Source organism: Struthio camelus, chromosome 20 (assembly GCF_040807025.1).
Source record: "Struthio camelus isolate bStrCam1 chromosome 20, bStrCam1.hap1, whole genome shotgun sequence".
Lineage (NCBI taxonomy): Eukaryota > Metazoa > Chordata > Aves > Struthioniformes > Struthionidae > Struthio > Struthio camelus.
Window position 1 is genome coordinate 10,670,854 of NC_090961.1, and position 12,458 is coordinate 10,683,311.

The following is a 12,458-nucleotide window of genomic DNA, read 5'->3' on the forward strand; positions in this document are numbered from 1 at the left end:
GCACTTCTCCTTACTGAGTTCCGTATTGTTGATTTCATATAATTTCTCTCATGTATCAAAATAATTTTGAATTCTAATCCAGTCCTCTAAAGTGTTTGTATCTCTTCCCAGTTTGGTGCCCTGGGCACATACTATAACTGTACTCCTTATTCCAACATGCTGCATTAATGAATGTATTGCAGAGAAGCCGATTCGAGGAAAACAACCTGCCATTTGAAATGCTTCCCTAGACTAACAGTGACCACTGATACCTCCTCTTTGACAGTGACTCTCCAAAAAGGGGACCCCATACCCTTTGAGGTCATGAAGACCCCGTCTGCCTCAGAGAACAGAGTCAAAATCTTTATGAAAGTCAATATGAAAACCAAGGTACAGCTAACTACCTTCCCTCTTCACTGTTAAGCAAGTTACCCTGTAAAAGAGGTTAGTCAGATTGTCTGGACATCGTTTTTCCTTGAAAAGTCTCTGCTGAGTAGTTCTCACCATCCTCCAGCCCCAAAGTGCTTGTTCGTTGTCCTGGCATTTCTCTCGCTCTCTCTTTCAGGGAGCAGGCTGACGCTGACTGGTCTGTAATTTTCCAAACAATCGAGAAGGGAAAGAAGAGAAAGAAAGGGGAACTTCTTGCACTTCTCCAGTCCTCTGGGATATCCTCATCCTCTATTATGTTCTTAATACCACTTCTGAGATCCCTCTACTTGCTTCAAGTCCCACTGCCTTATGTAGATGTATACTCTTCAGTCTGCTTTTTCCTAACTCTGACCTCCAAGACCATGTTTTCCTTTGCATTTATTACATTATTTGATAAATGTAACCTTTTTGTGGTATTTGAAACAAGCTCATGCTGATAACACATTACTGTTGTTGCTGGTTTATTTGCGATGGAGTGCATGCCACTGCAGCTTTTGCCTACATCGGTTTTGTTTGCAGTTCTGTAAGCTACAATGGTGAACAGGAGCTAACCAGGCAGATCTCATTTTTCTTTTGATGAAACTGCATTTTTCAGTGGATAGCTGTTCCATCTTTTTTTTCCCCCCAGTGAGCCTTAATTAGGAGAACATAAATTTGTTGAATGCCTTGTTTTGCCCGTCCACTCTTCCTGCACAACCTCTTCTCTGACGGACTCTCCCTTATTATCTTGTCAAACAGCTCAGCAAAGCTGACAGATTGACAGTCGTTACATATAAAAACTTCATTTCACAAACTCTTTAATTTACATATTTCAAGTGAAAAATGACACTTGCTTAAGGGGTAAAGCATGGTTCTTCGTTTCCTACTTCTGCCTTTTTCCTATGAAGGCTTATAGTATTATGCCTCTTTTTATTATGGTAATGCAAAAACTCCTTCTTGCATCTCAAATTAAAAAAGGGAAGCTTGCTCTGTGCCCTGGATAATGATCTGCTATTGATCCAGCAGATTCTTTATTAGATTATTCTGAGACAGCTGAATGTAATTTAATACCTATTTATTTTCTATTCTTATGCCAGTCTGAGATGCAATCTTTTCTGCACGAAATTAGTACTTTCTCCTTTCAACCTCAAAGAAAGATTAGACTAGCCTCCTTTCTTAGATTATTTCAGGGAACTGTCTTTTTAAACCGAACATTGATCTTGGAGTTTCTTGATAGTCTTTTCTTCTACTACTTTGAAGTCTCAAATGATCAGGTGTGATAGTAGTAGGTTCTAGGCTTTTCTTTCTTATTATGCATTAATGCAAGAACTGCTGATGTCATAAATCAGAAATATTGATGTTGGAACTGCTCTAGCATAGACAATGAAAATTGCACTCAGCATCCCCACAGCTGCTGGTGGTCAGTCTCTCCTCAGGACCACCTCCTGCAAAGACTCAAGTGCAAAATTTCTCCGTACCACACAAAAGGCTCTTTAACCAGAGCACGCCTTGCTTAAACAGACAGCAGTCAGAAGGAGAAGCTGACCTTCAGGCCTAACAATGGAAGCTGAGCAGGGAGTAAACTCTGTCAGCGCAGACATGCCTTAAAGAAATTGAGCTCTGGCTTCAAGTGGCACAAATGCATGCCCTAATTGTACCTCTTACTGCACGGTAAACCCATCCAGATGACTCCATCTAGTGTTCCCTCCTAGAGACTTCCCTTGCCCTAGAGAGGGCAAGTCTTCCTGATGGTGTTTTAAAAACAGAAGATATCAACTCTATATAAATATATACATCATATTTGGAAAGGAGTCTCCTCCCCCACCCCTCCCCCCAAAAAATTGGTCTGAAACACCATTGATGTGTGTGGTGGATGCGACAGATATCAAACTGCACTGTGTAAATACTATGATATGCCCATGTTGCTCCTGTGAGAGTGCCTGCTTACAAGCAATTTAACTGGGAGAAATCAACAGCAGCAACTACCGACATAACTTTGCATAAACAAATCAAGACATACACCCTGCCCACTTTTTAAACTACATACGGCACAAGGAGTCTGTGGTTGCGTTGCCAGTCAATATATCCATGGGCTAGAGCTCAAGTAAAATAATTAGATACTCATACGTCTGCAAAGCAACTTCTGGCCATTTTGGGGGTACAAGTTTTGTGTTGCATACGCGGAGGCACATCTGGCAGGGGCAGTGCAGCACAAAGACTTTGGAGACAGATTTATATTAGCAGATGGGATGGGTTATACTTTGATTAATCAAAGTTGACTTCTGGATAAATCAGATCTCAAAGGCAAGAGACTACATCTAACTCCATGCCTCTGTCAGTGGAAAATCGTTCCCTGCAGAGTATTTTTCTGGTGCAGTCTGGCTTAGGTACACAGAGAGTAATAGGCCTCCTTTCCCCAGAGCACCTCAGCACAAGATTAAAAGAACCTTCATTTCAAATGATGCATCTACTCTGCTACCAAAGCCAACCTTGCTGGAGAGCCTTGCTTCTACGTAAAGCTGCACAGTCAGGTAATTCTCAGCAGCTACATTTTTCAGGGAAACATTACAGTGATTAAAAAAAAAAAAAAAGAAAATTGATATTCTTGCAATACATTAAAACTTCCTGCCTGTTCTAAAGGGAAAATCTTCATACTACTTTTTAACCAGAGAGGAAATCATCACTAGAAGGGGTTTTTGTTTGTGTTTTTTAATTTTTCCTATTCTAGAGAGTAAGGATACAAGAGTCCTTGTTAACAAAGGGAAATTTATGAACCAGTATGATAAAGTAGAGAGAGCACTACCTTTTTTCTGAAAAAGCAGAGTAGTAGTTCCTCTTTACAGATAAGCAAACTGGATGAAATTACTAATTACAGCCTGGAGCTAGGAGGACTTGTTATCAACCTGAGCACCTGTTCTCAACAGGGAAGTGTTTCATCTCCAGAGGACAGACAAGAACTAGCATGGTTGCAACCTTTTATGAGGCCATCTAGCACCTTCCAGTCATTAGGCCAGACTGATTAAACTGCTTTGATCCTATTCTCCTTGTATAGACCTGGCTCTTTCCCAGCGTGACACATTTTACTTTGCAGGGTGCTTTTGTTTCAATTTTACAGCCTGGTTAATGGTTTTAATTCTTAAAAGAGATCCTTTCAGAACTACAGCACACTAACAAAAAATATTACTACAGGAGACACCATAACAGTCTAGTCTTTCATTGCCCTATGTGACTGCGGACAGATAGTTTTTCCTTTGTTATGCCTTTCACCCATCCTGTTTTCCTCCCTCCCAGCTACAACCGAACCCTCCAGGTCTGAGGGATTTTTCAATGCTGCACTGAGGGTCAGCAGAAAAAAAGGGTATCCTGTTTACAGAACAGCATCAATAAAGGTTCTTGGTTAGATTCTCAGCTGCATGAATCTTGGATCTGATCAGCTACATGCTCATCAAGAAGGTCTGTCTTCTGTGAAGAGCCTTAAGCTGAACTCAACAAAAAAAGCAACGCTACATTTAATTGTCTAAGGGTGGGAGGGGGAGAGGAAGAACCTGCTCAAACATGAAACCTCTTGATGTTCTTGTGTGTATTTTTGATTAAGGAGCTAGCGAGTGAGGCAAATACAGCCACAACATGCTATACCCACGAATAGTATGAAGTAAGATGCTGCAAAAGACAGCATGACCTTGGCATTAACAGAGCAGTGACCAATACCTGACGAAAGGAAGGATAATTACTGCAGAGTGCCTAACTATCAAGCTATTCTAGTGAACTGGCAACATTATTTCCCCTAATGGTCACAGGAGCATTTGTTCCTGAAGGTTTTCAGAATGATCTGGCAGGTAAAGCATCAGGCTGGAGCCAAGAGGTGTAACGGGTTTTAAACTTACCTGCTGTGACCTTCAGACATTTACTTTATCTTTTACTCTTTCTTTTATCAATACTTTATATTCACTCTTCAGAGTCCACACTCTCACCTAACACAGTGAGTCCTTTCAGCACTCTCAGGAACAAGGCAGCAGGTACAATAAGACTGACTGAAGAGACTTTAGAGTTAAATAAGTGTTTTACTTTCAAGTGTCATAGCGCCAGACTTGTAACTCAAGCTAACAGTAAAATATACAGAGGATATTCAATACAGAGAAACTTAAGCACCTGAAGATTACCAGCCAGTACCACACAGCTGAAGAATTCTTCTTACTAGGCTTAATCCTATATGAAGGTTAACCACACATCAAAAGATACATTTTGGTCTACAAGAATACAGTAACACAGATCTAACAAATACTGACGCAGGCTCTCCATTCAAACCTGGCAAACCTCTGTCTCCCTTTTCCACTTCTCAGAGGAAAGCTGCTTACTGAATACTACCTAGGGAAAAAAAAGGGAGCGCCAACTTGAATATTTATTTCACAAGTTAGCACAGATCTGAGACATGGCCATTTAATGTTTGAATAAGCTCTGAATCTATGTCAAGAGGCAAACAGAACTCCAACAAGATATTGATAACCTGCAACTCATTGAAATAATTTAACACCTTTACAAGAAGAACAGCTAAGGTATGGCTATGGGCTGTACATTCCACCTGAAGCTCAGATGTTACTGCCAGCGTTTCTAGTATGCTTATCCATTCTTCCACTACTACCCATTGATGCGGTAATTCACATGGATTTCAGGTTTGATGTCACACACTAGTGACAGCAGCTGGGAGAGGACTGCCTCACGATTCTTCTGGAAGTTCTGCTGGATTACACTCATCTTCTCCTGGGTCTCCTTCTCAACTTCAGTGGTGCAGCTGCCATGAGATCCAAGGGCCTACAAGCAACAAAAGAAAAAAGTTCACAGGCAAGTAGTTTGACAAAAAAAATACTATGACTGGCTCCATATTCTGTCATTCTGTACAGCCTCAGCGCATCTCAGCCATTACTCTTTGCTGCGGTAAGAACTGCACATAGAGAAGGGGGGGGGAAAAAAGTTACTGTTGGGTACTCTTCTCAGATTTGCCACTAATCATGCCCAATTTCATGTACCAGCTGCAGCTCATGCCTTTCTATCCTCTCTCACTCATCAGCTATCGGTTTAGAACATGAGCTTCTGGAAGGAGAGCAAGAATGCCTGAAATCAAGGTTCTAGTGTTGTTGGAACTACAACTAGGAACCTGCGGGATTTACTGCAGTAAATAACTTAAGAAAAAATAACGCTCATGATTCAGTTTAAGCACAGTCTTCACATTATCCCATCACTTCTGCTCTTCGAGATTCCTTATGAAAATTCCTTTAACAAAAATCTCTGGCTTCTTCACATGACTGTGGGACATGTGATGAGCACAGCAAGGGCAGAGAGAGAAAGTTCCCATTATCTGCGGGGAAAAACAGAGGCACAGAAAGTACGCTGAGAGACAGACTAGCACCTTGGGTGTTAAATTCAAAGTTTCTCTCTCCAGAGAAGGGTAAATAAATTAGAACCAACTGACAGACTAGTAGACTCCACTTTATTAGCCTAGACTGCCCAATACCATGCTGCCTAGTGAATCAAGCTAACAAGTGCTTGTAAAAATTTAATCTTGACCTACTGGCATGAAATCTATTATGCAGGAGAACAGAGGAGCTGGTACTACACAGACTGGAAGACTGACAGAGGGGAGAGGTGCCAGGTCACTTTCCGAAGATTTCACAGGAACTGACAGGGGCACACTGCATGCGTAAACACTCTGCCTGTGCTACGGTTCTCAGATGGTAAAGGGCTTCAGTTTTGCACCTTTTGGGAATACCTCCTCTTGCTCAGAAGAAAAGGAAAATACACCCCCTGAGACACAGCAAGCAAGACTGCTGATCAGAACAAGCCTTAAAACTACTTCGGCAAGAGGGCATCATCTGCAAGGCAAATGGTTTCCACTGAGTTAGCATTGTAGAAATTAGCTTGTGACAGGAAGAACGAGCTCAGTCTTATTTGACACTGCTACATACAGCAGGCTTTGTCAGGCTGAGACCCCCACCAGGGCACCAGTCAATACATGAGCCTATTAACTTAATTCTTTGCCAGTTAATACTTCTGGCTTTTGAGATGCAACACACAATGTCCTGATTTATCTCCACTGATCTCTCCATGACATGCGGCTGTACATTTGAGGAAGGCAGTTAAGGGAAGTACACCTCCTGCAAAGCGTTCCACCCTGCAGGAAGCTCTCAGGGCAAGTAACACCAACTGCAAGGCTAAGGGCCTGGGTAGGTAACAGTGAATTATCTAGAAAACAAACCGCTGCTTCCTTGGCTTTGAACTCCTTCTCCCTCTGCAGGCGGTACTGTTCAATCTCTGCCTGGGCTTCTTCTTTTGCCTGCTTCAGTCTCCGATTCTTTCCTGTTTCAGAAGAACATGCCATGTTAAATAAAGAAGAGAGGGTATCGAGAGCATGTTTCCCCCACTGCTCCAGCTATCTGATGCAGAACAATCACTGTAGCATTTGCTACTTCAGCACCTCATCCTGTAGGAGGCCATCAGCAAAGCACAGCACACCTTCCCAGCCCTTCCGTCTTTTCATTGCTAACCAGCGTCAGGAGCACTGGACTGCCTGCGTGCCACTGAACCGTGACCAACCTCACTAGGCAATGAACTTCCATCTGCAAGAACTGCACAGGTTCTCTAATTCAGTGGCTGCAGCACTTAAACAACCTATAGGTCTGGCTTCACTCAGGCAAGCATACAACCCCTGAGAGTAATCCCAAACAGCACAACAGAAAGAACATGCAACCTTAGTTTTGTCTCCAGACAGTTTTGCCATCAAAGAAGGACTGGCTAGCGTACGAACTTTCCCCTCCTTGACTCCTCCACATCCTCCCCTTCAAGGTTATCATCCTTACAGTGAACTGCAACAACCTACTTCTCACAAAGCTGTAAGAGGTTAGAACTGCAAGATAGCAGAGCTTCATTAAATAACAGCATCTGCAGTTAAAAAAACAAACAAACAAACTGATTTGTTCAGGCAAGGATCTTTTGAGAGAAATTCTGGCTCCACTTTGAGTTGACTTTGAGCCTCAAGAAGCAGCGCCCTCTGCTCCATAAAATATCTGATCATCTACATGGAAATATGCTGCTTTCATCAACAGGAAAAAATTTAAAGGTAGGAAAATGTGCAGATAAGCACAAGCATACCCCCAAGAGAAAACGCTGATGCCATGAAGGTTAGCATCTTGAGGTTGGACTCCTATCAGGGAGCAGACCCGCTTTTGGGGCAATTTTTCAGCGGGAGGGAAGTCATCCAACTCACTTGACACTTGTGCAGGCTTCTCCAGCTATTGATACAAAGGTGCCTCCCTGCTGCCAGGGAGCGTTCAACTTGGCTTTCCACACCTTCACGCAGAAGACACGTTTCTGGCCGACCAAATCACGACTAAACTCCCACGGAGCGGAGAGCCACCACTGAACTCCCCCCTGCTGAGAGCATCCCCTTTGGCCTCGCTCTAGCTAGCGAGGCACACAGGGTTTCGTCTACACAGTTAACGCTTCCTGAACAAGGCGCTCGCTGCGGGCTCTCTCCCTTTCCCAGGGACTCCCTGGGAAGCAAGCCCTGCTGAAATAACGAGCCCAACGTTAGCAACCCCCACGGAAAGGCAGAGGGAGCCCCTCCTAACAGCTCGGCGCTTGGGCCGCGCCTCTCTGCGGCTCCCGGCCGTCCGCGCTCTCGGCCCCAAGCTGGCGGGAGGCACGGACCGCGCCGCGGGCAGCTGCCAGCGCCCGGCCGCCTGGCAGGCCCCGCGAGGCCTGTCCGCCGCCTCCGCCAGGCCCTGCTGATGCTCGGGCCGGGGATCAGCTCGCGCAGCCGGCTCGGGAGGGGGCGGCTCCGACTCCAGCAGCGTTGTTAAGCCGGAAAACAAAAAAAACCCCAACCCCTAAATCTCCCCCAAGCCGACAACAACAACAGCCGACCGCTTGAGCCTCCTTCCCCCGCCAGCCGAGCAGGGCCACGCTCGCAGCCGCCGGGGGGAGCCGGGCACGGCCACGCCGGGAGGCAGCAGGCCCGAGGGGGCCGCTCCAAGCCGCCGGCCCTCAGGGGCGCCGCGTCTCCCCGCGGGGCCGGGCAGCCGCCGCCGCCGCCGCCGCGTCGGGTCCCCCCCAAGCCGGCCGGCGCCACAGGGGGCGGAGGGCGGCCGCGCCGCCCGCTACTCACGCTTGCGGGCCTCGGCCACCTTCTCGGCGGCGCGTTTCTCGGCCTGCAGCAGCTGCTGGATGCCCTGCGACTGGCTGGCCATGGCGGCGCCTCCGCTAACAGCCGCCTCCTCCTCCTCTTCCTCCTCCCCCCGCCGCCGCCGCCGCCGTAACGGACGTGCTGCGTCGGTGCCGCCCCGCCCCCGCCCGCCCCTCCGCGCCCAACGGCGCCCAACGGCCGCGGCAACGGCCCGAGCCCCCTCGTCAGGAGGGTGCGGGCGTCCGCGAGGCTCGGGTGTCGCAGGGCCGCCCCGAGCAAAGCCCAGGCCGACGCACCGCCCCTCAGCTGCTACCTCAGCCCGCGCGGGTGGTTTTTTTCCTTTGAAAACGTTGCCCTAAATAGTTCGTTTTTGTGGCGGAATCAACAACGCGGGTGGTTTTTCCACACAGCCCCGTGCAAAGAGGAGTGTGGGGGTGCCAGGGGTGCGTCGACGCGGCGAGACGCTGTTTCGGCCCCCGGTTCCCGCTGGGAAGGGTTTCTGACCGAACGCGGTGGAAATGGGGTGGCATGCCGTGTTCCTCCATGAAAAGCCGAACCCTGAGGAGGGTTCCTGTAGGTTTAGCGTCAGCCAAGCCGCCCGCCGCCTCCCGCGCTGGGGTAGATGGCGCTCTTCAATCATTCGCGGCGGCGGGGCAGCGCGGAGGCGGCCGGCGGCCGTAAAACGGGCCCCGCAGGGAGCCGTGTCCGCCGAGGGCAGCGGACCTGGCGCGTCCCTCCGGAGCCCGCTTCCACAGAAGCGCAAATTTGTGCCCATCCGGGTCTGTTTTCTAACGGTTCCTGGGAGGCTGCGGCCCTCTGCTCTGAACGCGCCTAGTTCGCTTCGAAGCCGTTCCAACCTAAGGCTGGGCCGTTGCGTCCCGGCGGCAAGCTGAAGTCCTGAACACCGGTTCCTCCTGGCGCTTTCGGAGTGTAAATTACAATTATTGCCACCACGGCGGTGTCGGAGCTGTGACAGTGACTCACATCACTGCAGGGAGGAATTAGTGTCTGCTGCGACGCCTCTTCCATCCCCGGTGATGGAAGGGACATGAGACAATGAATCAAGCGCGTATTTAGAGAGCTAAACAGGAATTATGAGTATTCGGCAGGGTGACCTTCATCTGGTCCCAGAGATTAGCTAAATGGGCTTAGCAGGCCTGTCAGCCTAGCGTGATATTCACTTCAATAAAAGATATAAAGATGGGGAGAAGAGCCCTCATCGCAAATCTGCATTTTGAGCCAAGGCTGGAAACTGGCAGTCTGGGTAATGGCAGAGCAGGAACAGTGGCTGAGACGCACACGTACGCGCGTGCCCACTTCTGCTGGGACACCACCCAGTCTCAGCACCACGTGGGAGTCCGTGTCCTGGGTGCCCGCAGTATCGTCCCTCTCCCATCCCAGCCTGCCGAAAACCCCGCATGGGCGTCTGGATATATCCGTACCACTCCAAAAGAGTGGTTTTGGGGCCAGCTTTCTGCCCAGGGTGGACACCCATCTCGCCCCAATTCTTAGGAGCCACTTGGCCACCTCTCACTGCAGGGAGGCTGTGGAAGAGCTATGAAATCATGACTGCTGCAGCCTTCGAATGAAGCCCGTTGTTGCCATTTCCATCTAGCCGCTCACCATTCTTATTAGCTGCGGTCGTTGTTTGCAGATGTTCAAGTGCTGCTAATTAAAGCCTTGGAGCTGAACCCACAAATTATCCCCGCAGCCAAACGTTCTGAAGGCAAAGCAACTCATTCAAATCGGTTTGCAGCAAACCATTGCAAACAGACGCGTCTCTCTCCTAATGTCACAATGGTCAGTGGGGCGTTATCTTCCTGCTGGCTGACGGTGATTTTCAGACTCGCTGCTTCTGTCTTGAAGATAATGACGCCCTTTCCTGCCACCAGAAATGTCCTGCTTATAATTGCACGAAGCTTTCAGACAAAAATCCCTCTCAAAGTACAGCAAAGGGTTGACCAAAAACATCTGATGAGTTCATGACAACTCATTTTGTTGCTAAACAAATGGAGTAAAAACAGTTTATATTTAAAATAAAGCTTCATTTGGTTGCATTCCTTTTTAGTTTAAGATAACTCAAAAGCTAATTGAAATCTCATGGTATGGGTGACGTGAGACATTTGACTCCAAAAGATGTTTCATCAACTTTTCAATTCACTTAAAATTCTGACAAAATATTTCTCTGGATTGGGAAAAATGTGTTTCCAATTCTTAGACTTGTATTTGCATGAATAAGAGTTGTTTGTAAAGCTTTAATTCAATCTACAATGGATTTGAAATTAATTAGTATCACAAATACTTCTGAACTTGGCTTGTATTCTCCCCAGATTCATTACACATGAACTTGTCACTATACATTACAGAGGAAGAGGCTATCCTGAAACTCCTCCCATACTAGCATCCCATTATTTGTCTAGTCCTGATTTCCATAAACTTGACTGATCCTAAATGTCACACACCTCACATTCAATGGAAGAGTGAAGGAAAAATGCCTTTAGAAGATTAAGGCTAGTTCCACTCTCCTTTGTGGGGAAATAAATTGCTGAAGTCTCTTTCTGACACAAAATTACTTCCTCTTCTGCTACTCTGCCTCAGCAAGGCTGGCTGATAAATCAAAGAGCGTGAATTCTGCCCACTGTCAGCCTTCACCAATCTACTGCTTGCCCTACTGTACTGGAATCCAGTCTCTTTGGATAGATAAACCCTGATTTAAGGTATTTAGCAACAAGAAAAGTTTAATATTTCAAAAATATTGTCCCCATATCTGAAGTCTATCAGTATCTGAAGCTTTGTGATGACTTAGAAGAAACGAAGAACACTGGGTGAAGCTGGTGACTCACAGTTCACAGTCAGGCTTTTTCTCCAGAAAAGGATGACCGTTCTGCAGAGCGTGAAGACAACAAAAGCATTTTATTTTTCTTTGGCTATTTCTACAGATCACTTTCATTAGAGAAAAATTAGACACATTTTTTATTAATTCATTTTCATATCCTTTTTCCGAAGCAAACGAAAAATTGTTCTTTTCTTGCAAATATTGAAGACTGATTTTCATTTTGGAATGGTCTCTTTCCTCTTGTTCTGCACTGGATCATAACTCCAAGCCTGTGTTAAACTGGTTTCTGAATCAATGAATAACTCGGAAGATGTTTCTAGAATCAGGAAAAAAATACAGATTGCCTTTGTCTCTTTTTGGTGTGTGTGTGTGCGCGCGCTTAGAAACTAAGTGTGATATCTTATGATCTTGTAGTCATTAAAGATTCCAAGACATTTTTCATAAGAAATGAGATTTTAAATGTTGTGTCTGGCTTCTTTCCAGATCAGGTAATTACATTTTTTCCTCTCTAAATTCCCCTGCACTTTCAATTGGATGCATTATTATTCTCCATTCTCTGACTTAAACTGTTGTGTATTGCAATTGTCTACTCTTTTAAAAAGTCTGTGTTGAAGCTCAAGGTATCTGAGATGATTGTCTTTTAATAGGAATCAAAATGATTTCTTTCTTCTGAGGTTTAATTCATTAGCACAAATCACTTTGAGGCATTGAGATGATGTGACTGTTGATTGTTGCTAATTGATTGTTGGTTGATCGTTATTAATTATTCATTACTAGTTTTTGTTTTAAACAGAACTCTCATTTTGGGAGGTTATTGTAAATTTATGAACTGAGTATTAGAAATCTAAAGCATTAGATTTCTATAGCATTAGAATTTACATGGAAAAAAATCAACCAAACTTTCAACTGCACAAATCAGTACTGCTTGACCGCCTCTGACATAGACCAAGAATTTGGCCCAAATATCATTCCAAGATAAGAAAGAATAATTCATTTTCAGTCTAGAGTTTCTTCGTGGTCAAGGGCAATTTAAGTCCTGGGATAATTTGATTGCTGCTG

The 12,458-nt window shown here is 45.8% G+C and overlaps 1 protein-coding gene across 1 annotated transcript; it reads right to left on the bottom strand.

The window, feature by feature from the left end:
• Positions 1-4,428: 4,428 nt before the first annotated feature.
• On the bottom strand, positions 4,429-8,731 carry ATP6V1G1 (ATPase H+ transporting V1 subunit G1). Its single transcript, XM_068914981.1, has 3 exons — positions 8,546-8,731; positions 6,638-6,738; positions 4,429-5,196 (listed from the first exon to the last, which is right to left on the bottom strand). The coding sequence occupies exons 1-3, from the start codon at positions 8,625-8,627 to the stop codon at positions 5,023-5,025; spliced, it is 357 nt and encodes a 118-aa protein (XP_068771082.1). The 5' UTR covers positions 8,628-8,731; the 3' UTR covers positions 4,429-5,022.
• Between the last annotated feature and the right edge of the window lie 3,727 nt (positions 8,732-12,458).